The sequence below is a fragment of the Magallana gigas genome, chromosome 4 (assembly GCF_963853765.1).
Source record: "Magallana gigas chromosome 4, xbMagGiga1.1, whole genome shotgun sequence".
Classification (NCBI taxonomy): Eukaryota; Metazoa; Mollusca; class Bivalvia; order Ostreida; family Ostreidae; genus Magallana; species Magallana gigas.
In genome coordinates, this window is record NC_088856.1 from 47,362,702 (window position 1) to 47,389,449 (window position 26,748).

The following is a 26,748-nucleotide window of genomic DNA, read 5'->3' on the forward strand; positions in this document are numbered from 1 at the left end:
TCACAAACAGTTTAAAGTACATGTAATGTAAAACACGGGCTCCATTTTGAAACAAATTGTCAGAGAGTTCCGAATGAAATCTGATAAACGTTTCACATGGTTCTCGCACGCTTTGCTCGAAACGATTTAAACGCATTGTCCGAAATTCTGCACGCTTTGTCCGAAATGCTAAACGGTTTACACGAAACGCTTCACGATTCACACGAAACGCTAAACGGTTAGGCCTAATACAAAACGTTTTTCGCACGTAAGTCGCACGCTTTTTTTTGTTGTAGTAGTACGTTTCAGGGTCTGTAAAATTTGTCAGCACGCAACAATTCTAAATTGCACATTGTCTTCAAAAATTTACAAATATTTAAATAAAGAAGTTATCTTAGAGAAAAGGTTACGTGTTTGTAAACGGGTTCGGTTTTAAAAAAAAACCCACCATTCCTGACATGACACATGAGTACATACTGTTTATTAAAATGCTTGCTACCCTCTGAAAATTTAACTCGCCATTAAATATCTCATTTTTTAAATAATGTTTGTTACGATTACATAAACTGTGTGCGACAAATAGTTTCCCTAAAACATTTTCTTATTTTCTTTTTCAAAACACGTTTTATATGCAGGCTTTCAATCACAACACGTTTTTATAAAAAAAAGCAGAACTAAAAGTTTAGTAATTATAATCGTTTGACACCATATCACATATATTTTCAACTCGCAGCAACAACGGAAGACCTACTCGTGGCTTTGCCACGAGCTCTGCTCTAGTTAGAGTCTATTGTTTGTCAAACTTAAGAAAACCCCTGGAACTAACACAGAATATATAAGATATACTTAACAGGTGAACCCAGGTGCAAGTCAGGGTTTCTAAAGGCGTTGAAATCTTAGTATGTACGTGTATTCGATAAGTCTAGGGAATAAAAGTTTATTTACATTTGTAATTCATTTTCAAAGATTATTTTCTAACCCTGGGTTTTAAAAATGTTACGTCTACAAATTAAAGATACATGTATGTAAGAGTAAAATCTAGAGGCGAATTAATTACTGTATTGGTGATCATAAATAGGGGTTAATTGTTTAAACATAATTATGTGTAAGAGTAAAAAGGTCACATACCCGGCCTGGTACATCATACGTCAATTGTATGTACAAGTATATGTATTCATCATTTGCAATTTGCAATGAATTAGATGAACGTTTATCTACTCGGTTAAAATTTATTTACTTAGTATGCCTACTAGTAAGCCCAACGGTTTCTGTTTAGGTATAATATTTTTTCCCCTGAAGACCAAGATCCGTATTACATTTTAAATATATGCATGCATGTAATTTATAATTAAGATATAATTGATTGTTACAATTTGAATGGAAGTCAAAATTTTTGCAAGTAAAAAATACACATTGAATACATTAATTTAATATTTACTGATAAATAGGATATAAAAACCACATAAAATATATAAGTTGTCGTGGCGCAGAGGAAGTGTGGTGATGGGAACTTCCGGTTTGCTAATGGCAAGGTGAGCACGTATATTTTGGCTGATCGAATACAACCGAGCGTGTTTACTATTAGAAGTGAACCACCGAACTGTGTCTTCTATAGACAAACTTTATGTTTATACCTGTTTATTTTACTTGTACTGTATATATGATAGTGAATTATTACAAAGTGTAAATAAGTTTCAAGCGAGGATGGCAGCCACGTCCAGTGGTCGCCATCTTGGCGGATCACAGAATTTGTTTGTGAACATAAAATATTGTAAAGAAAACACTTTATTTGTGAATGTTAAAGATAATTTCTCAGTGAAGCATGAAGAAATTATCAAATCTGTTCATGATAACTGTGGTGTTGGTAGTTTGCTCGCATGTGTCCCGAAATCGGGCAATTTTTATGAAATAACATTAGAAGGGAGAGCCCCCTTACAGTACCTCTTAGAGAGGATAAAAATAGGTCAACAAACATTCGAATGTCATGAGGTGGTACCTAGTTCGATCGTCGTGAGTTTCATGCACCTGCCTGCTTATATCGAATATGCAGAAATTGAAATGTCTTTACGATCTACGGGTGTTGAACTTTGGTCCCCAATCGATAGGAGATTCTATCCTGGTACAACAATAACAGACGGTACTCGGTACGCAAAAATTAAACTACCTGAAAACATGACCTCACTGCCCTATACTATGAAATTCCAGAAAGATTATTACAGATGTAATCATAATGGCCAGTTAAAAGTGTGTTCTTTGTGTTACGCAAGTGATCATCTTTTTAGAGCGTGTCCAAAATTCGTCAGTTTTAAATGCAAGGGCCAGGATCACTATGCAAGAACATGCAAGTCTGTAAGATGTGATGATAGCGGTGAATTGGAACACAATTGTTCGTGTCACATGAGTGAACAGGATGAAAACGAATCAGGTGACGATGAAAATTATGAATGGGAAGAGAACTCTGAAGAGGTGAATATAGAGAACGATGACGAAGTACACAAGGACGAAGAGGCAGTGGAAGGGGAAACGGAAACACCAGTAGATGTTTTAGGAACACATACCCCAGTGCAATTAGATCTGGAGAAAACGAAAGAAAAAGAAAACCAAACTCAAAATGAAATTCCGACCGAAGAAAAAGTAACGGAAAATAAAAATTCAGAAATCATTGATAGTGAAATGCATACAAGTGACAGAGATAAAGAAAGTTCGGTATCAGAACCCGATACAGAAGTGATGATAACCGGAAAAAAGAAGACAAAGAAAACGAAAGATAAAAGCAAAACCAAGTCAAAAAAGAACAAATAAAATGGAGCGAATAATTACATTTTTCATTTTAGAAATGGTTAGAAACGGTCTGGTGAACATTGATAAAATGAAAATGGTGTTTAGTTTATTTGACGAAAGAAAATGTGATATTGTAGCGTTGCAAGAAACTCACTGGAAAGATGATTTTATTGATAATTATAAACATTTGTGGAATGGAGTTATTTATCATAATAGTGTAAATGTTTCATCCAAAGGAGTAGCATTTTAAATTAGAAATGATATTAAATCAAATATTGAAATGGTAAATGGATTTGATGGTAGATTTTTGCATGTCAAATACACGGAAAATGACAACAAGTATGATATTATAAATGTATATGCGCCTAATGATCTTACAGAAAGGGTAATGTTTTTAAAAAATATTACAAATGTTATGACACGTTCTACAGAGCTAATCATTATGGGAGACTTTAATAATACTCTTGTTGAGATAGATAGATTTGGTAAAACAGTACATAAGTATGTCCAGAGTTACAAAGCATTGACAGATATTATGACTGAGCATGATGTGGTTGATATATGGAGACAAAGAAATGAAAGAAAAAAGTTTTTTTTAAGGAAAGTTATTAGAGAAGGGATGCTTGTACAAAGTAGAATTTATTTTATTTTGGTTGCAAAAATTCTCTGTGTTTATGTGAGAAACATATTTTATGTGGAAACAACAATGAGTGATCACTCTATGATTGTAATAATTTTAACACAGAAGTCTGTGAAAGAGGTCCAGGTGTTTGGATCCATATCAATTTGTTATTGTACGATAAAATGTATGTTAACAAAGTACAAGAACTTATTGAAAAGAAAAGAAATGTATATTATTTGAACACTCAATTTTAGTTTGGGGGGATAATTTGAAGTATAAAATTAAAAAAACTGTCACAAATATATAGTAAAAATAGAGCCAAAGGAAGAAATAAGGAGTATTACAGAATTCAAAACAATTTGCAAAGATTATCACAAAGTATTGCTGATGGTAATTGTATAGACATTGAAAAATATGAAAAACTTAAAACTGATCTCTGTGAATATGAAAATGAAAAATGTACAGGTGCCATACTTAGGTCTAAAGCCAAATGGGCGAATGCATCAGATAAGTGTACGACATATTTTTTGAATTTAGAGAAAAGCAGACAAGAGTCAAACACAGTAAAGGTATTGTTAGATGAAAACGGTGAAGTTAAGAAAAATATTGATTCTATTATAGATATGCAATACAATGTTTATTCCAATTTGTATTCATGTGTAACTATAGAATGTGAAAGTAAAAATCAGTTGTTGTCATTAGTCGATAAAAACCTAAATGAAAGTGATGTTGAAATATGTGATAAAAATATAGATGTTAAAGAAATAGAGCAAGCTTTAAAAAATGGCCAGCAATAAAAGCCCTGGTCCTGATGGATTGACTGTTGAATTTTATAAAAAGTTTTTACCACAGTTGAAAAATGTATTGTACAAACTTTTTTTTAGAAATAGTAAAAAAAGAAACATTGTCACATTCTATGAAAATGGGTGTAATTACATTACTATACAAAAAGAAAGGTGATAAAAGATTGTTAAAAAACTGGAGACCTATTAGTCTCTTGAATGTTGATTACAAAATCATTGCAAGAATTATGTCAAATAGACTGAAGAATGTTTTACCAAATATAATTTTTGATAGTCAGACATGTTGCATTATTAGAAAAGATATTGGAGACACGTTTTGATTAAGCACATATAGCTTAAAGGTGGCTTAAAGATCGTCTTTAAGCTACCTTTAAACACCTTTAATCTATCTTTAAGGAGAACTTAAAGATGATCATTCATCCTGTGATTATCTTCATCGTAAATCAGTATTTTGTTTTGCTTTAAAAGAAATGTTCTATCGGAAGCAATCCTGTGTTCGTTTAAATTGCCAGCATACATTTGTCATGCCTCTGATATAGAAACGGGGACAGTTATGAAACAAACAACAAAATAAGGTCAAAGAGGTTCATCTTTATGAAATGAAAATGTACATATGAATAAAAACATTTGGGAATTTTATGTGGAATCATCTTTACTCGCTGCATGTATCAGTTAGTGCATTACAAGAAGCCCTTTCATTATCTCCTAAACTTGCGCACCCCACAAAAAGGACCGAACTGACAACAATTGTTTCTGCAAATACTGACTATAAATTACGAAAACATTAAATTGAATACTACGAAAGGATTTGGAAATAGTTTCTTTACAACTTTGCTTCAAAACGCATTAGAAATATTTATTACTTTACAAGTTTTTGACAAAAAACTTTTGACGCCTCTAACTTCCTAATTATAGGGGCCAGCCCTTTTTTCTGTATACCGAATGAAAGCTCTGGATAAGACCAAGAACTTTTAAAATACATCTTATAACAAATTATTATCAGGTAGCAAACTAACACGATTTTTTTGGCATTTTTTCTAACCTTTGTTTCAACATCTATACCACTCCTTTTATTTGCATTTAAATGATTATTAAAATATATCTCGCACAAATTCAATGTATCAGCTTCCAAACCAGACCATCTTTAAGACTCAGTCATTGTTAAAACTAAACCTTGTGGACAAAAGAGGTCGTAAAATTTTACTTAAAGGGGACTAAATCAAAACCGGATGGGGATTTTCATCAATCAAAATATGCAACGACAACATCGCACGGCATGTTATCAGACCTGAAAATTTCAAGACAATCGGTGAACAAACGAGCGAGATATTAAAGTCAAAATTGGCGTTTAGAAGAAAAAAAAATGAGAAGAAATCTGGAAAATTTTCAGCGGAAGACCTTAACAATAACACTATTTTATGACATAGACAAGATCACAATAAACGCCTTTTTTCATTGACAGTCATACTATCTATATATTTTTTTAATTACGAGGCAAAAACAGCATTACTTCGTAGGTAATTGTATCATTTTTTTTCATTTACTCTTTTAATATCATAAAAATCGGAATTCTTTGTGTTTGCAGCTATATAGATAAACCAATGTGTGCATTACAGCAAGGCGCAAATTTTGTGTATTGGATAACAGTAGACCGCTCGCTAGTCTAGCCGCGACCGATTTCCTCGCAAGGGATCGGATACGTATAATTGTTTACATACATGCAGCTCGGAATCCAGCTAGATTTTAAATGCGACTCAAATGCATTGAATAGAAGCAGTTCTTTTACCCATAACGTGTTTCCCCAGAAAAGAATTAAACTTTTTAAACACTTTCCGAATGTATTTGGTACACTGTCTATGGCAGTATGTAAAGGTATACTCTTTTTTTTATTTACTATTAAAATCGAAATTTTTTAGTTTGCAGCTACATAAATAAATCCATGTGTGCATTACAGCAAGACGCAAATCTTGTGTATTAGATAACGGCATACCGCTCGCTAGTCCAGCCACGACCTATTTCCTCGGCCGCGGGCAAGGGATCGGATACGTAATTGTTCACATACACAGCTCGGAATCCAGCTAGATTTTAAATGCGATTCAAATGCATTGCTTAGAAGAAGTTCTTTTATCCATAATGTGTTTGATTAGAAAATAACTAAAATGTTCTACCAATTTCCGTAATGTAAACTGGTACCCTTTATGTCAGTTATACGCACAAATACCCCGTTTATTTACCAAATAAAAAACAAATACCTGGTATCAAGTACGAGAAAAGAGATAAACTAAGAAAAGCAGGCAAAACTAGAATGCTTTTTTATCTCAATTTTCGAGCCCTATCGATCCCCAGCGTTTCTTGTGTTAGGAAAATATGAATGCTTTTGTTCAGAGAAACAATCTTTTGTCTATCATCCCTGAAATTTTGAAATCGATATCTTTTGTACTTTATGAGAACACTCTTGGACAAACCAACCCCCTAAAAATCCTTAAAATGCCAATATCTCAAAAACGGAAATGACGTCATCAACCAATGCATTGTCCGATTTTAAAACGGATTTTGGTTTTAAATTATAAAATAATAAACTCGTAGTTTTTTGCTTTATGATAAATATCAAATTATCGCTAACAAATAAGTTATAATGAAAAGACTTTGGAGCCCTTTTGGACCCTAATTTGAGGGACCAGCCTTTTTTTCTTGATATGAAATGAAAGGTCTCGAAAAAAATAATCATATTTTGTTCAACAAGTAATCAATAACAAGAATCAAGAACAACTCTGTTTTAGGGGCCGAACCTTCAACTCCTTATCGGGGCCACCAACAAAAATATGTTAGATTCCATATCGTTAAAAACATTATTTTGAGCAACTTTTCTTCTACAATGCTTTTTAAAATATTTCTTCTTTTCTGGATATTAATGATCAAAGTTTTGGAAATCTCGCCTCTTGAAACCCCTAATTACGTATCATATGACTTAGGTATGGTACCGTATAGATGAACAACTGTACAATAAACATTTTTGCTTCTTAAATTGATAACAAATTATTTTTCAGTTAAGAGTTATTATAAAAAGACTTTAGAGCCCTCTTGGCCCCTTATTTGAAAGGCCAGCCCTTATTTCTTGATATCAAATAAAAGGTCTTGTAAATATAAACACATTTTGTTCAACAAGTGTCCAGAAATTGTTGACCGTTCTAAAGATATCTGAACAAATGTGTTTTAGGGACCGATCCTTAAAATCCTTACTGGGGCCATCAACAAAAATTATTAAGGTAGCATATCCTTCAGAACATTATTCTAAGCATTTTTTGTTCTACAATGCTTTTCAAAATATTTCTCCTTTTCTAGATATTAAAGATCAAAGTTTTGGACTTCTGGCCCCTTGAAACCCCTAATTACGTAACATATGACTTAGGTATGGTACTGTATAGATAAACAGATATACACTGATAATTTTGGGTTCTATAATTGATAACAAATTATTTTTCAGTAAAGAGTTATTGCAAAAATACTTTAGAACCATATTGGCTCCTAATTTGAGGGGCCAACCCCTTTTTCTTGAACCAAACAAAATTCCTATAGTAAATCTGAACAGCTTTTGCATTACGTGTCGTTACAAAATATTTACACATTAAAAGCTAGGGCCGAAAATGTGTGAAAATTTCGTGAAAAAAATTGGTGCCTATTTTTTAGCTCGGGCGAGCTTCGCCGCCTTGCGCATTTTTCAAAATATCAATTAAATAGGATCATCTACATACATTCATCTACTATCCCTGAAAGTTTCACGATTCTATCGCAATTAGTTTTTGAGAAGTAACGTGGACAAAATGGTCCTTACAAATTCACTTAATCCTCAAAATCTCGAACCGGAAGTGACATTACAGCCGGAAATTTTATAATATCAAGTACGTTTGATGCTCAATACTTCCTGTAAATTTCATGGAAATCGGTCGGATAGTTCACGAGAAATAGCGTTCGAAAAAAGTCAGAAAAAACAATAACTAGACACCATCACGTTGCGAGCAACGAGGAGGTCCTCGTCTTGTTATAGAATTTAAGATGTAAATTGCTATTTAACAGCTAAACATGATTTAGAAGTAAAGAACAGGATCTACATTTTAAGGGTCAGATACTTTTTTGTTTCAGTTGTAAGAGCTTTGTTTGAAAACATTTAGACCCCTCTTGGTCTCTAGTTTGAGAGACCAGCCCCTTCTTCTTGCTATCAAATGAAAGGTTATTTAATTCTAAAGACAAGGGATTAGAAAGTCGTCACCATTCTTGAGATATCTAAGAAAAACGTTTTATGGACCGGTCCATTATCCCTTATTGGGGCCATTGAACCAAATTTTGAAGGTTTCATCTTGTTAAGTATATTATTTTGAGGATCTTTTCATCTATACTGCATTTAAAAATATTTTTCCTTTCTGAGATATGGGAGATCCAAATTTTGGACTTTTGGCCCCTAAAAATCCCTTATGTCGTAACACATGATAAAATCATTACATTGCTTGGATACATAATTGTAAAATAAATATATTTGCTTCTATAACCTTTCACAAAATACCCCTCAGTAAAGGGCTACAGATGAAAGACTTTAGAGTCCTTTGGTTACCTAATTCGAGGGACCAGCCCCTTTTTCTTGAAATCAAATGAAAAGTCATTTAATATTAAACACATTTTACATAACATGTCTTAACAAAATATTTTTTAGAAAAGAGATAAACAAAGAAAACAAGAAAAAAAATAACGACGTTTTTTTAATCTCAATTTGCGGGTAAAGGCGAGCTTCAGCGCCTTCTGAGTCAGACTAAAATGAATGCCTAAAGACACATCTACAATCTTTCGACTACAATCCCTTCAAGTTTGAACTCAATTTCTTCGATCGTTAAGGAGAAGTTCCCGGGACAAGCCGAAAATCGCTAAAAAGTCAATATCTCAAAAAACGGAAATGACGTCATAAAAAAATACGTATAAAGTTTAGGTCAGTATCTATCTTATCTGAAAGTTTAATGGAAGTCGTTTGAGTCGTTTTTGAGAAATCGCGTGCACAAAATTTGTTGGAAAAAAAGAAAAATAGCGAAGAAAAAGAAATAGAACGAAAACAAGAAGGTCTTCCGTTGGAAATGGAAGACCTCAATAATATAGAAGAATGAGAACCCGTAAAAAACAGTAAGATCTTCTTCTGAAAACGGAAGACCTCAATTATAAAAGACTATTTTTATCTAAATCTTAATGGAAGAGTGTTTTTCAATTTGTACTTCAGTCCAACAACCCCTTTATGTTATATTTTAGTTAGAAAGTCCAACAACAAAAATTGGAGAGAAGGAAATAGAGAGAAAGAACAAATCTTGGCTCCGGCGAGATTAGAACACACAGCCTTTGCAGGTGGCATAATGCGTGTCTGTGTCTGGAGGGGGGTGCAAAAAACCAGCTTTCATCGTAAATAAATCGAAAGTAGAATTTTGAGGTGTGTATCTCGGAATCGGTTAAACGACTGATTCATTTTACACATGTATTTCAGTGTTGGGATTTTTTTGGTGTCGTTTACTATTATGTTTGACTGTTTTATATCAACAGGATTGATAAAATCTTAATCATCATAATCATTATAGTGTTTCAATCAAGTGATTTATTTTTCCCTCCTCTCAAGCAATATCGATATTGTTCTCAAAATTGAAGGCTGGTAGTTATTACTCTCTCTTTCGTTACATTGCAATCGTGCAAATGTGACTCATTTGGTTCACACAATTTCCCTTTATTTTTGCATATATCAACGAAGAGTTCATACTGTTCCTCAAAACCTACCAAACCAACAAAAATGAACAAAACTTACAGACCAAAAACATAAACTAATTAAAAAAAATAAAACATCTCAAGAAATTAGAAACAAAACAATGTATTTGTCCTCAACACTAACGCTCAAGGCTTGACCGGTAAGCATTTAAATAAAACGTGTTCAATATTTTAATCAATTTTGTAAACAAAATTGGAATGCAGATGGTTGTCGAACAAAAGTCATTATACCTTTGTGCATCAAAATACATCAAAATCTCATAGATCTCACTTCATTTAATACATGGTATCCCTACATCATAACGAAGTATGCTGTTTTCCTTTTGTATTTGTAAGCCGATAGCTTACACTCCATATATTGTCAGTGTTTTGTCCTTAACCTTAGCGCTTGACAAATCACTCTAAAAAAAGTAGATGTTATCAGCTGAGTTTTAGTCATTGTATCTTTTGATCGACAAATAGGAAGGCGTTTTTGCGCTTGACGAAGAGGGACACCGGTACGAATTTCACATCATGGACACAGTAAGTGATAAGTTGAAAAAACGGTAATAGCGGAGTCATTGTAAAATCATTTACCTCGGGATCGGTTTGACAAACTGAAAGTAGATTGGGATCGGCTTTACCGGAAGTGACATTTACTGTTTACCTGTGTGTATGTGAGATGCCAGTGTGTGAAAGGAAATTAAAGCTAGGTGCGAGAGATTACTGTGTATATGTTATTCAATCAGGTAGAGAGTTGCTTGTCTTGTTAATATTAGGTGATACCTTAAGAATTGCAACGAGTAACTGCCAGGGTTTATCTACAATATCAAAGCGTATGGATGTTTCTAAATTTTATAGAAAAAAAGGTTATTCAATTTTATGTTTACAGGACACACATTTTATAACGGAAAGTGAACCTATTACAGTGGGGATATCAGTGTATTTTTAACTCTCATAAGTCTAATGCGCGTGGGGTATGCATAATGTTCAATAATAATTTTGAGTTTCTTATCCACAATATTAAAAAAGATGGGGAAGGTAATCTCCTTGCTGTTGATCTTACCCTAGAAGAAACTAGGGTTACTCTTGTTAATATATATGGTCCAAACTCTGACCAGCCAGGTTTTTATGAAAATATTAGAAATATATTTTTAGAATTGGATAATGAGCATTTTATTTTATGTGGAGATTTCAATCTTGTTCTCAATCCAGATATAGATACCTACAACTATAAGTATATAAACAATCTAAAGGCTAGAGAAAAACTTTTAGAAATTATGGATGATTTGCAGATAGTGGATCTTAAACCCAGGTAAAAAAAAATATATAAATGGAGAAAAAAAAAACACCTTTAAAGCAAAGTCGCCTTGGTTATATTTTGATTTCAAATAGTCTGTCTAATACAGTAGAAAATTTTGATATTAAATCAGGCTAAAGATCTGATCATTTTATTTTTATTTTAGAACTAAAGTTTAACCCTTTTAAAAGAGGCAGGGGGCTTTGGAAATTTAATTATACTTTACTGACTGACATGGTTTTCATTGATAAGATTAAGGAAACTATAGATAGAGTAAAGAGCCAGTATGCATACAATGCTGATATTCATACATTTTACAGTAAGGATATAGACGACAGTATATTCCTAGAGGTGCTTCTTATGGAAATAAGGGGTCTTTCTATTTCATACTCATCTCATAAGTAAAAGGAAAGAGAGAAGATTAAAAACCTCCCTAGTTAAGAAAAATAACATCCTTGGAATCTCAAGAACACATTAATTTTGAACTAATAGAACAAAACAAATCAAATCTTGAAAATTTAAGAAAACATAAACTTCAAGGCCATTTCATAAGATCTCGAGCAAGATGGATCGAGCAGGGAAAAAAAACCAACAAAAATTCGGAGTCTCGGAATTTTCTGAACAAAACTATCATAAAGGTAGAACTTGAAGAAGGGGAAATTATACACAAGCAATCGAACATATTGAATCACGACAAAGAATTCTATGAAAAACTATATACATGTGCTGATTCAGATTTAATAAATATTAACCTTGAAGAAATTATTAAAGTAGAAATTCCTAAGTTAGAACCAGATATATATAGCTCGTTAGAAGCTAAAATCTCTGAAAAAGAAGTTCTCGAGGTTCTAAAAAATATGAAAAATAACAAATCACCAGGTAGTGATGGTTTTACGGTTGAATTCTTTAAATTCCTTTGGAAGGATCTAAAACTTTTCATCCTAAATGCAATTAACCTTATTTTTCTGAAAAAAGGAGCTTCCTATTTCCCAGAGATTGGGAATTATATCATGTTTACCAAAAGGTGACAAACCAAGACAGTATTTGAAAAACTGGAGACCCATCACTCTTCTGAATGTTCTCTATAAGCTTATATCAGGATGTATTAGTTATCGAATAAAGTCTACACTAGATTTAATGTAATTCACTGAAAATGAATACAAACCAGGTCTTTTAGTTCTTATTGACTTTGAGAAAGCCTTCGATTCTGTTTCATGGTCCTTTATATACAAAGCTCTAGAATACTTTGGATTTGGAAATAATATTATAAATTGGATAAAAATTCTCAACAAAGATTTTAAAGCTTCTGTTTACAATGTGGCGTCCTGTCAGAACAGTTCAAAATCCAAAGAGGGTGTAGACAGGGGGACCCAGTAGCTCCTTACTTATTTTTGATGTGTGCAGAAATTTTAGCTATTCTCATAAAACAAAACTTTGATATTAGAGGTATAATTGTTAATGGAAATGAACATAAGATTTCTCAGTATGCAGATGATACTTCACTCATCTTAGATGGTTCACCAATGTCACTTTTCGCAGCTCTTGATACTTTAGAATTCTTTTCACACATTTCAGGTTTGACGATAAACAGCTCTAAAACAAAAAATGTATGGATAGGTTCTAAAAAAATTTCTAATGAAGTTTTTCACCATTCACGTTGGAAACTCGATTGGGGCTCCACTTCTTTTAATTTACTTGGAATAGAATTTTCTGTTGACTTACATAAAATGACATCACTAAATTACAACAAACAACTGCCAACAGTTTTTTTTTCTAATTCAACAATGGAGGAGGAGAATTTTAACTCCCATTGGTCGCATCACAGTTGTAAAAAGCTTGATTATTCCAAAACTTAACCACCTGTTTTTTTCACTTCCAAATCCAATACAAGATGTCATTCTATCTCTAAGTAAGAGCCTGTTCGAATTCATTTGGATTTCAAAGTGTGATAGAGTTAAGAGAGAAATTGTTACTCTCGATTACCTAAAGGGTGGTCTCTTAAATGTTCATGGATTAAGAAATTAACTCAAGGCTACAAACCATGGATATACTTTTTTTTATATCAATAAATGGTATTGACTTTGCAAAAAAACTTATTTGATTTTGGTGATGATTTTCTATCATGCATGGTTGTTCAAAGAAACAATATTTTTTGGCAAGATGTTTTTAATTCTTGGCTCTGCTATACTCAGAAAATGATTAAAAGCTCATTAAATACAAAGAATGTTTTCAATATTCCTGTGTGGTACAACGCTAATATAAAAATTGCATGTAAATATTTATTTATCAGAGATTGGTACATGAAAGTATGGAGGGTAATCGTGTTCAAAAATCCAGACATGTAAACTTGTAAATCCGAATATGCAATCGTGTTGATGTGTGAGCCTGAGCATGAAAATGTGTAATTCTGATCGTGTAACCTATAAAACTCGGGCATAAACAAGTGTAGGATTTGACTCAGTTCCTTTGCATGATGCACATGTTTACATTTGTTAATTAAACCTTCAACTTTGCACACTTTCAATCCGTAGTACCTCAGACTCGGCAATAGCACATCTGACATGATACAAATTGACAAATGTAAAGTCTACAAGTTTGTCGAATTTTGACATGACCTTATATGGAAACAGTGATGTCACTGATAGAAAAAGGCTAGCTGCAGGTAAAGGCATGCCGTAATCGCCGGAATAGGGACGGAATAAATAAATAAAAAAATATTAGGTAAGCCTATAATCATATTATCTCTGGATAACAACATTTCATAGAGTATTATTTTTCGGAAAATTAAATTATGAGATTGGTGTACATTTTATCAAGAGAATGTATAAAAGATGCGAGTAAAGAATTCGATCGGCTTCAGATATCCTCTTAGAACTGAAAAAAATTACTACTTTTAATGACTTTGTTTGAATACACGTGTATATAAAGATATATACGCATTTTTATTCATAGGCGTCTGAACCGGGAGGGGGAGGGCTAGGGGGGACTTAGCCCCCCCCCCCACTTTTTTGCCAAGTTAGACATAACCATAACCATTAGGAACATAGCAACAGGGAGGATTCAGCCCCCCCTACTTTTTCCTCGCAACAAACAAAATTGTTCCTTACAAGACCTTAAAGAGAATGAAATATTAATAGTGATATTGAAAATTAGAGTCATAGTAGGTATACTAGCACCCCCCCCCCCCCACCACCACCACCACGGATTAGGAATTTCATGATTTGGGGGGGGGGATTGGGCAGGTAAGATTGGAGTTATTGGTATACCCTCCCCCACGGATTAGAATTTTCATGATTATGGGAATTCTTGTCAATATTTTTCATGATTAGATTAGCCCCCCCCCCCCCTTCAATTTGCTTCCGACGCCACTGTTATTAGATTACATGCAACAAATTGTTAAAGTATAGGCCTCGGCTGAATTAAGAAAATATCTCCAAATGCATCCTTATCGCTACCACAAAGTTGTGACAAGACCCCCCCCCCCCACGCGAAAAATAACAAGGGGTCGGTCAGCTCAGTTGCAAAGTTATCGATAAGAAAAACAAACTATTTAAAGACATTGGTTTTGAGATTGTGATTACCCGGTAATATGAGATATAAGAAGCGACACCCTCTTAAAAAAATGAATAAAAATTCCAAAGATAAGGTTAACTGTCGTGAAATTAAAATGTGTATAAATTATTTTTAAGGAATGTTTCTTTGCATTGTCGGCAATATCTAGGGAAAAAAGCCTATCATGCAGGTAAAAATTGACATTTTTTAGAAATTATTTTAAGCAATTATTACGGGATTGAGTATGACGTCTTGAATGTCGGTTCAATACAGACTCACTTTGTGAAGTTGGCTGATAAACATTTTCTGGAGAGCTAGTATAATACAGCTTTACAGCCACTTGTGAACTAGCTGCAGGTCTGTAGCTCCCTGTCTACAAATACAGATGGGCGATCTTTGAGCTACAGTGCCTCCCAAAGTAAAACTTCAATTTACGGCGCACAAAAAATATGCGCTAGTTTTTTTTTTTATTATTATTGAAGATTGTGTTATTATTTATCTTTCACTTACACAACAACAAAAAGTATAAATACATGTAAAGTAACATAAATTTTTCCGCGAAAAATTACCAAAGCCTTGCAGGTCGTTTATTCTAACTAATTCAAAAAAATAACAAGAGTAAAAATGGGGTACTCTATATGCAATGTTTTTGCCCAAAAATGACTAAGTTCAACAGCTGATATTTTTTTTAATAAATTATCAGAAATCAAAATCCTAGCAATTTGCATACTTCTGGTATAAATGATCTGCAAAAAAACAACTTCCTATCTTGAAAACTGTTCGAGGAGTTATCGGTACAATAAGGGTACCTTTTTGACAGCCACTCGCCCGTCTGCAATTTTTACAATTTCAATAATCGGAAACCCGGTTAAAAATTCACTCTCAAAATACTTAGAATTCAGAAGAAATGGAGTTACATGGAACCTCACGGTGGTTTTCGAACCCCATGCCGCTCAAAATATATTTACCCCCTTAGGAAATTTCTTGATCCGTCTCATTTCTAGAAAAGAGTACGCATTTACTTATATTCCAGTTTGAATTACATGTCAAATTTTTTTTTAGAGATATAAGATATTAGGCATTTCCTTTTATAATACCATGAGAATCATATTACGGAAATTAGCGCATTCATCACATCGGCAACGATTTTATTTCTACATGAACCTCTTCCTGTTTGGTCCAGTTTTAATCATACCTCAATTTTTTTCTAAAAATAATACCGGTGTTTTCGATAGAAAAGGTGTCGTTCATTAATAGCTTATTGCAACATTTTAGCTGAATATTATGTTTATTTTTCGTTCATTCCGGTCCGGCGGTTACGGCATGCCTTTTATCGCAGCAAGGCAGTTGCCATATAAAGTCATGTCAAAATTCGACAAACTTGTAGACTTTACATTTGTCAATTTGTATCATGTCAGATGTGCTATTGCCGAGCCTGAAGTTAAAAATGCAGAAACTACGGATTGAAAGTGTGCAAAGTTGAAGGTTTAATTAACTAATGTAAACAATAAAGTTGCAAAATGTGCATCATGCGAAGGAACTGAGTCAAATCTTACACGTGTTTATGCCCGAGTTTTATAGGTTAGACGATTCGGATTTACAAGTTTACATGTCTGGATTTTTGAACACGATTACCCTCCATATGAAAGGGGTTAAAATCATTGGAGATTTTTAGAATGAAAATGGAAAGATATTGTCAAGAATAGATTTTACTGAAAGACTCCATTTTTCATATATACCTCCAATGTTATATAATAGTGTTATATGTGCAATATCAAAATACTTGACATATTTGTATATTGATTGAAGAATATAACGAATTAAATCAATTCACGAATAGGTTTATTCATAACACATGTATACAAATCCACATCATGCTCTCACGCACGCACATTTCATCAGCATGGCTATTTTCCCGTGCTCAATCCCCGGATGATACTCTCAAACAATACCCACAAAGAACCATAACTCTTACTCAAATCATAATCATACATTCATACTCAAAGAGTTACTTCCCTTAGATCATATAAATATACTACAATACCCCCCTTTTCAAGATTTAACTATTATACTGAAAAACATATTAATAATCAGATTTCTCATTCTTAATAAAATTACTGTCCAATATTTCTGAAAAACATTAACAATTTTTTACATTTAGTAATGAGTCACAGTTCACAGTCCATTATAAAGAGTTTACAAAATTTACAAAGAACAAGATAGGGTAAGGGCCATTTTTGGCCCCCTCAGCAAATATGTTTATTTTATTAACATGCATAGTATTGACCTCAGTACTCAACATGGTAGGATTTTTTTTACTGGTTACCCTTCTGTATAGTTGCCTAGCAACGAAACAAACGTCACCATAGTTTCGGTCTAAATTTAAAAATAACCTCTTTGTTCGATTACAAACATTTAAGTTACTATCATTTTGATGAGCATTAGTTCATTTAATTGAATAACCAACATGAATTAATGCATTAAATGCATAAAATTGTTAACCAGCGTTTCCATGGCAACCATGAATTTCCTTAGTAACCAATTAAATAACTTCAATTTCAACCTCGATTTCATTTGAAAAAGTAATCAATGTTAAAAAACTTTTAAAAAAACCTTTTCAATAAATAATGTATCAAATATTTTTCTTTACATCATTGTTCATTAATTTGTTTCCATTTTATTAATAAAACATTCCATAGCAACCATAAAAAATAGAGAGATCTGCAAATGAGGAATTTTTTTTTGGGGGGGGGGGGGGGGTGATGGTGGTGTCTTAAGATAGTATTGACCTCAGTTATCGACACCTTAGAGGATTTTCTGGGTAACCATTTGCTATACATATACATGAAGAACCATGAAATTCAATAGATATGAGTGAGGTTCTGTTACTAAATAAATCAAGAAAACTCCTTGTCCTTTTACTAATATGGTAGTTACCATAAATTACTTATTAATCATCCTTCTTTTCAAAACTTTTAAACTATCAATTACATCAACACACCAAAAGATAAATGTAATTTAAATTCAGAAATTAATTTATTCAATGCATTTTCTCAATAACCAGTATATTATATATTTTAGTCCAAATACAAACAGCATGTACAAGTTTAAAACTAACTAGTACTTAACATTGCAGCAATTTTTTTTCTTATAATATATTTATGTGTGTGTGTGTATTGAAATGTCCATGTTTCCTAGCTACATGTTCCAAAATATTTAAGTGTTCACAGAGAGATAATATAATGTACAAAATAATATCATTTATTATAATTTAAATCCAATGATTTGTACCTTTACTTGTACATGTAACAAAGAATTGTACATATCTCACTAAAGTGCTTACAAACATGGATGAAATACATGTAAAAATTAGTATCACCCATTATACTTCACATATTATAACTTTAGCAAGCACACATAACATGTACTTTTCATATTAAAGTAAATCGTGTTATTGTGACCAACAACATTGTGATTGTACATGTACACATGTTGTATACACATCAACGAATTCTTCACAACAGGCTACACATAAATTAAATAATCAACAGAATGTATCGTTCTATCAACAAAATTGATGGTACATTCATGTACATTAGCAAATACATATAACGATTACGTGTACATATGTGCACTGTAAACGAGAAATGAACATACATGTATAGGGCCAATCATGCAACCCATAAAAGATCAAATCAACTGTATGAGTTGGCTACAAAAATATTACCTCGATAACACAAAAGAAATTACAACTTGTCAAAATATTGAATGTTTTTTAGAAGTAAAATCATGTTCTTTTCCAAAAAATCATGCGTCTCTATTCAGACTAAAAATTAACTAATAATGTCAAGTGATGTCTTGTATAAAAAATTCTTGATATGACAATTACATTTCATTTCAACAGTATCTGCTTCACATGCTACAATACTGTGACAAATAAATTGAATTTTACAGCATCTCTACAACATGTGTTAATTTTCAGTAAAGTTGTAATAGATTAATTCTAAGAAATCATGTTTTTATACATTATATACAATTACAGGTAAATTACGATATACACTGCATTACAACTCTATATTTAACAAATTAAGTATGGCATTTCATGCTTTTGACAGATAGAAATGTATGACCTGCTATAATGATAAACCCAACTCTCTTTAGAATTATGAAATATTGTAATTATTTTAACAGCAAGCTCGTATTTTGCAGCAGGCCAAGTTTACGAGTATGTTTCAACTACGCCAGTGGCTTGCGATGTTACGAGTGTGTTTCACCTGCGCCAGAGGATCGCATCCTGTTCTGCACAATCCCGTTATGCTCTGGATTTAAAATGATGAAAACAATCTTAACCCATAAACCCCACCAACACTTCATATAAATTACATATTTCTTAAAAAATTAAGCCTAATTATAATACACATGAATATCTTTTTGTCCTTAAAATATGGAATATAACCTCAATCCTTATTGTAAATAATTTGATATCAGAATATTAAAAAAGGGAACTTCCAAACAAAATGTTTTTAAAAAATATAGCTACAATTTAAAAATATCTAAATGTAGATTTCAGAACATTTAGCACAGAAGAAAAACATTGTGTGAAGTTACATCTAGTATACTTGTAAAAAAAAAAGAGATGAACATTTCTGGCCAATCATACCGCCCACAAAGGAGATTAACAACATGATTTGCCCAAAAATGTTATCTTTTTTTTTTTTTACTAGATAGTAACATTTTACATGTATATGAATGTATACAATTGTAGATGGAGATTTAGAGATATATAACACTACATTAAATAAGAAATAGATGTAGGATGTTGCGCACATTTAACTGGTATTCAATATGCATACACAAAAGTCAAGCCGATAATATACTTGTGTTCTAATTTTTGACAAAGAATTCTTTTCAGCACAGTTAACAGTTGAAATCAGTAACTATCACAATAAGATTATCATGTTCAGGTATACAGTAAGATACATACATAAATGCAAATACTATAACCATGCAACATGTCTTCAACTTCACTCTTCGGGGATTTCCTCACTCTCACTTTCACTGTCCGTTTCTGGAAGGAGGCTGGCATCAGTCATACTACCGTGAAACTTCAAAAGATGAAGTTGAGTTCCTAGAAAGCGAAAGTATCCAAGATACCAGAGGACACTGGCTACATGGGCACAGCATCCCACAACACGTGCCCCTACTTTGCATGTGCAGTACCAGCCACTAATTTCGCCATCTAAAGTAAAATGGATGAACGCTGTATGGCAGACACTGTTAGAATGTCTTGATCTCAGTTTTACTCTCAGTAGGTTTTCAACTGAATTGCACACAAACACTTCAAACTGGTCTTCTGTAAAATTATATATCCAAGACATAGTTTTTTTCCTCTTTTAACTGATATATTCCAAATGTAATTTCTCTCAGCTTTTCCATAGACAACATGGGAAATTCAGGCAAGGGAACTGCAGTATCACTGGTGTTCATATTAACTTTATTGAAAACAGATCTTTTTCTTAGCAGTCCTTCCTCTTCAACCATTTTCTGAACATCATTTCCCTTAAGACTTCTCTCCAACATTTTCTTTGCTAATTCTTTAGAGGTAGAATCCATGTCTGCCAAGTGTGGACGGTAGCAGTTAAATATTGCGCAAACGATACGTAGAAAATCGCCAATGTATGGTATGTAATGGTTGGAAACTACTTTATCAAAGAATTTCCATTGTTTAATCCTTGCATTGACACTTTCAACTACCCATCTCACTTTTGTCACAAGTCTACTTGTATTAGCCTCTTCTGTGCTGTGCTGACTGTTGCCTTTCTGAAGATATTGTGGCATTTTTACTTCATATCCCTCCTCAATGAGATATCCAGACACATCCCTAAATCCTCGGTCTACTATGAAAATATCATTATCATTCAGCCAGGATTTCATTCCATCAGTATTAGTTTTCAGAATATGTTTAGTGATTAAGGCATCAATGTTTTTCGCATAGTAAGGTCCCAAAATGGACAAAATATAACCATCAGTTCCGACAATGACCATAGGTTTAACTAAGGGTCTATGTTTATGCAAGCTATATGACATCCTTTGGAAGGTATAGTTTGAGCTCTTCTGGATGTACACATAGGTGCCATCCAAGACAATAATTGCAGCATCATCATCATGACTTGAGAATAATTGTTTGGAAAGAGGTGTAGTATGCCTGGAAACAAAATCTTCATGTGATATATGTTGAAATCCAATGTGTAGGGGTACAAAATCTTTCATCAAACAATTCCTTCCACTGTGAATACATGTACATCTCTGAATCTGATCTTTGGAGAGAGAAAATATAACACCCAATAGATGGTTTGGCAAACCAGTTCTGAGCTTTGTCAGTAAAATGGCAACACAGGTGTTGATTGTCCGAACACTGCTGTTTCTCAAAGTTGATAAATGGGATACAATGTCTTCAAAGTTTTCTTTTGTAATTCCAGTTAAACTGTAACATACACTGTCTGATAATAGATGCACATTCTCAAAGTTTAAGCAACTGGAGAGGGCCAAAGTTTTTCTTACATTTTCCAATAAAGTTACAATATCAGTTCTGTTGAATGAAGTTTCTATATATTTGGATTTTAGAAGCTTCAGTGATTCCTTTGTAAATAATTTTTTAATCAAACGATTAACACAACAACGTGCTTTGCTGTTTATGAATATTCCTTTTTCGATAAATGATTGTGTTCTGGCATTTAGAGGTACAACAGATTATTTTCTTCCTTTGCTGAGATATTCTTTGCAAATTACACAGTACTTATGAGAGGATGTAGTCGATTGAACTTTTAATGTTATATTCTTGGGACTTTGCAAATGTTCTGCAGTTGAAGTTTCAATATTGACTAAAAAATTTGAGTCCTCCTCCTCTGATATAACACCTTCAATGAGGGACGCTTCTTTTCGTGTCTTTTCTGATTTAATCACAGTTTTACTGTACTGAGCTCTACACTTATTACAAATCACATCATCAATATGAATTTCTCTGTTGATTGATTTAGTCACATATCTTTTCAGCTCTTTTGTTTTGATAGGTCGCCTCTGCTTCAAATGTGTCCTACCACAAACAGCACATTTGTATGACTTTGGCATATCTGAAAAAGAGGTTAAGTTGTTTAAAAATCAATCAACTAATCATCAAATATAACAAAAAAATGAACTACCAGTATACACTGTATTACCGGTACATTTTTATTTTCACAATATTGCATTTGTTTATGTATGTACATTGTTGAATATATTTAGTATGTATACACTATTCATGAAGTATTATTTATTACACAAACAAGTAGTATGACAGGACATTCTCCTAAAACTTAAAACTTTTATACCTTTTCCATAAACATTTACGAGTTTACTAAGGGTTTTTTTAACTTTCAGGTAAACAGGGTATATTATGCATCTTATGTGCATGTATAAATTGCAGAAACATAATATGAGTCAATCTTTTACATGTATTACTTTTTTAGCATATTAACTGTGTAACTTCAGATCTATATAATTTTGAAATTCCAATGATAACTGAATTAAGTACTTACCGGCATATTGCAGTGATAGCGCAAAGCTTCATCGTCACAAAATGTAATGTATGTTGCAGCCGACAACTTGTTTCGACCGCCAAAATAACACCGGAAGTAAGCTAGGCAGCGTAAAAGAAAAACCTATCAAAACGCTTACTGCTTTAATTATACAATTTATCTACAGTTAAAATGATTCTGTTATATAAGCGAACTTATTTCTTATTCGTTGTATTGATTTTATGTTTAAGGAATAAACAACACACTCGGGAATTCGCTACAAAAGGATTTCCGACAATTCCGGAATAATCTCGATCAATATTTCCCCGATCGATTTTTTTGTTATTATTTTCAAAATAAATACATGAGTGGAGGAGAGAACCACGTTCATATTTTTATCATCAGTCAATGATATTTGAATTTTCTTGTACCCAAAGTATGATCGCGGTTCTTGCTTCCGCTCAAATCGAATTTTCAGTATTTTGTGACGTAAAACAGGTTTTTCAGACAAAATCTCATTCAAGAAAATAGAGTAGCGATTCAAATTGAATCAAATGGGACAAGAACTTTCAAATTTTCACTATGATGAAAGTTTAGGTATTGTACATGCATTATTAGACGTATCAACTCTTAGTTTATTGTTTTGATTTTTCAAGGTTTAGGGGGCAGATCTTGTACGATACCCTATCTTGTTCTTTACAAAGACAGTCACAGTTCACAGTCCATGATACAAATAATTTCACACGGAAACACACTGACACGGCTCACATTTTAAAGTCCTTAAAATGTTGCGGAACTGTCTTTAAACGGGTTGACCTTCTCAAGACTGGCTCTGTTGGTTTTCTTGCGATAGTTTCCCTCACAGAAGGCTGTCCTTCATCACCTGTATCAGCGGATACAATGATCGGTTCAATGTAAGTCTCTGGAATATCGGACACATCACTTTCGGAAGTTCCCGGTTCTTGATACTTTTTCACAAACTCGCTATTCCTCTTCAATGTGACTCGATCCTTCTGGTGATTTAACAACACAGCTGTTTCCAGTTTTCTGTACCAAAGTATATGGCTCTGCATGGTACGGAGTGTCCATTTTGTCTTTGACTGCTTTCTTCAAAAGGACTGAATCTCCAGGCTCTAAGTCAAAATCCACTGCACCACATTTCTCATCAACATATAGCTTGTTTCTGTACTTTGAATACACATCCTTATCTCGCATTTCTTCATCAAACACATTTTCTTGTAGATTCTCTACTTGCGGTAATTTTGTTCTCAGTTTACGGCGGAACATCAATTCTGCAGGTGACACCCCAGTTGTACTGTGTAGAGTTGTTCGATATGCAAACAAGTATTTCCGGATTTCTTTCTTCCAATCCTTAGATTCTGCTTGTGCAATTCTAATCCTTTTCATCAATGACCGGTTTTGACGTTCAACTTCCCCGTTTGCAGCCGGATGTAATGGTGTAACTGCTCTGTGTTTGATGCAGTTATCTGTCAAATAATCATCAAATAACTTAGACTTGAATTGTGGTCCATTATCAGATGTAATTTGATATGGAATTCCGTGTCTACAAAACATTCCCTCTAGAGCATCAATGATTTTATCACTTGTAATGTCTTTGGTAATTTCAATTTCATAATAACGGCTGAAGTAATCAACTACAACTAACACATATTGTCCTGATGTTAATGGTCCCAGTAAGTCAATTGCCAATTATTGCCACGGTCCCGTCGGTAAAGGTGTTGGACTGATTGGCTCCGGTTTTGGATATGCACTAGTAATCTGACATCCATGACATGATTTCACGTACTTTTCCACTTCTTTGTCCATACCAGGCCACCAAACTTTCGTCCTAAGTTGTTGTTTTGTTCCAACAATACCCAAGTGCCCCTGGTGTGCTAACTGAACACACTGTTTTCTCAAACTTCTCGGAACCACAATCCTAGATCCACGTAACACAAGGTATCCAATAGAACAAAATTCATCTCTGAATGGAAAATATTCAACACAAGATTTTTCCCATTCCCCTTCTTTAATGAATCTAAGAATTCTGACAAGTTCTTCGTCCCTCTTTGAAACTTCTACTTCTCGAGTAGACAATGCATGAGGCTTAGCTTCCCTCGCTATAAATTTCACATATTGTTCCGTCTCCACAGAGTTACTGTTTTCCACAGGTTTGTTTTCCACCAAACGTGACAATGCATCTGCAATATTCTGATGTCCAGGTATGTAACGCACTTTGATATTGTACGCCATAAGTTTCAACAACCAGCGTTCAATTCGTGCATTTGGTCGAGATTTTCTTCCATAGAGAACTTCTAATGGCTTGTGATCTGTAATCAATTCAAACTCTACACCATACAAGTAAATATGGAACTTCTCACATACCCAAACAACTGCCAGAGCTTCTTTCTCTGTTGTCGAATAATTGCGTTCTGCCATAGACAATGTACGGCGTGCATAACAGATGACTCTCGTTTCACCTTTGTGCACTTGAAGTAAGACTGCTCCAAGGCCTACATTGCTAGCATCTGTCACTAACTGTGTTTTTTTCTGCATCTAACCTGTAGTGTCCTAAAGTTTCCACATTTGACAAACAACGTTTCAACGTATCAAAACTCTTCTTCTGTTAACGTCCCCATACGAAGTTCACATTCTTCTTTTGTCAATCTCCTCAGCGGTTCTGACACAGTCGCTAGGTTTGGTATATATCGTGCACTAAAGTTTACAAGTCCAAGGAAACTTTTCACTTCAGATCCACTTGTTGGCTCTTTTGCATCCAGTAATGACTTGATCCTGTCACTTGTTGGCCCAATACCATTCTTAGACATCACATGACCCATGAATGTTATTTTGTTCATGCTAAATTCACACTTTGCTTGGTTCAGCGTAAGTCCTTTTTCTTTAATTCTCTGCAATGCTTTACAAAGTCTTTTATCATGTTCTGCTTTGTCACGCCCAAAGATCACAATATCATCTGAAATATTTTGTACTCCCTCACAATCATGAAATACTTGTGAAATCACTTGCTGATATTTTTCTGGTGCTGATGAAATACCAAACACCAGTCTTTTATATCTATACAGGCCTTTGTATGTTACAAATGTAGTGATCACCCTTGAAGATTCCTCCAACTCAATCTGATGGTATCCACTTCTAAGGTCCAACTTGCTAAATACTTCACTACCATTCACATTGTAGAGTATTTCGTCCACAGTCGGAATAGGGTGTCTTTCACGAATAATAGCAGCATTGGCTTGTCTCATGTCGACACACAATCTGATGTTACCATTGGATTTCGGTACAATAATGACTGGACTGACCCAAGGTGTAGGAAAATTCACTTTCTCAATCATATCCTGAGATTCAAGGTCAACATGTTGCTCTCCAACTTTCTCTCTCAAACTGTATGGAATCCTGTACATAGCTTGCGCAACAGGTTTTACGCCCTGATCAATATGCAGCTTTAACTTAAAGTTTTTCAGCTTTCCTATTCCTTGGAAACACTCTGGGTATTCACGAACAATGTCAAATGATTGTACACTGTTGACACCAAGTTTAAGAGCTCCTAGATTCATAGCGGTATCTTTGCCTAGCAGTGCTGGTCCTTTTCCATTCAACACATAGAATTCTTCTTCACTACCATTGCCTGTTTCCTCGATCAAGGTATGTGTTCGAAATTTTCCTAACAATTTTAGTGGTTCTGTAGAACTATATGCATAGAGTTTCTTCTCACACTTTTCAGAATAACATTTTAGGCGTTTCTTCTTGAGAGCTTCCCACAGTTCTTTGTCTATAATATTGGCTGATGCATCACTATCAATAACGAATTCCACAGGATGTCCTCCAAGACTGACCGTAACTTTGTCTGACGACTTGTCCGATGTCTTCAGAATAAATGCAAACACATCTGAATCCGATTCCGACTATACTGTATGAATCTGTCCTCCTCTTTGAGGTTTCTGTGCCATACGTTTTCCTTGTTTTGGCTTCGTTAAGCAGCAGCTCATGAAGTGTCCCACATTCCCACATTTCCTGCATTCCTTATCTTTTGCCGGACATGAAAGATCTCTGGTTAAGTGTCCTTCTCGTCCACAACGAAAACACTTATTTCCATACTTTCTGTTCTCGAATCTACCAGTACGTTTTGGTTTATCTGTTTTAGGCCCACGTCCATGAATTTTATTTATTGATGCCACTAATTCAGTATCCATATGTCTTGCCTGTGCCTCTGTCATTTCAAATGTCGCAGCTATTGTCCTCAACTGTTTCAGTGTTAAGCCTTTTCCTTTCTCTAACAACTTAGCTCTGATTTTATGAGACCTGCACTTTTCAATCACCTGATCCCGAATTTGCTCATCCTGATTTGCAAAATCACAATATACTGCTTGCTGT

The 26,748-nt window shown here is 33.8% G+C and overlaps 3 protein-coding genes across 3 annotated transcripts in view; 1 reads left to right on the forward strand and 2 right to left on the reverse strand.

Annotated features, from left to right (window-relative positions):
- The window catches only part of LOC117682278 (E3 ubiquitin-protein ligase TRIM45-like), a 178,374-nt gene that overhangs the window by 51,777 nt on the left and 99,849 nt on the right, over positions 1-26,748 (reverse strand). The gene's annotated exons all lie outside the window — the stretch shown is intronic.
- On the forward strand, positions 2,377-2,781 carry LOC136275094 (merozoite surface protein 9-like). The gene has a single exon (XM_066083400.1). It carries the CDS (start codon positions 2,377-2,379, stop codon positions 2,779-2,781), a length of 405 nt encoding a protein of 134 aa, XP_065939472.1.
- LOC136275095 (uncharacterized) lies at positions 18,881-21,097 on the reverse strand (the record flags this gene model as incomplete). The annotated part of the gene is made up of 1 exon (XM_066083402.1): positions 18,881-21,097. A coding segment is annotated over one exon (933 nt), but the record flags the coding sequence as incomplete, so codon positions are not given.

Bases quoted from the DNA above. Each gene is read 5' to 3' on its own strand.
- LOC136275094 (XM_066083400.1), top strand. From the start codon at position 2,377: ATGAGTGAACAGGATGAAAACGAATCAGGTGACGATGAAAATTATGAA.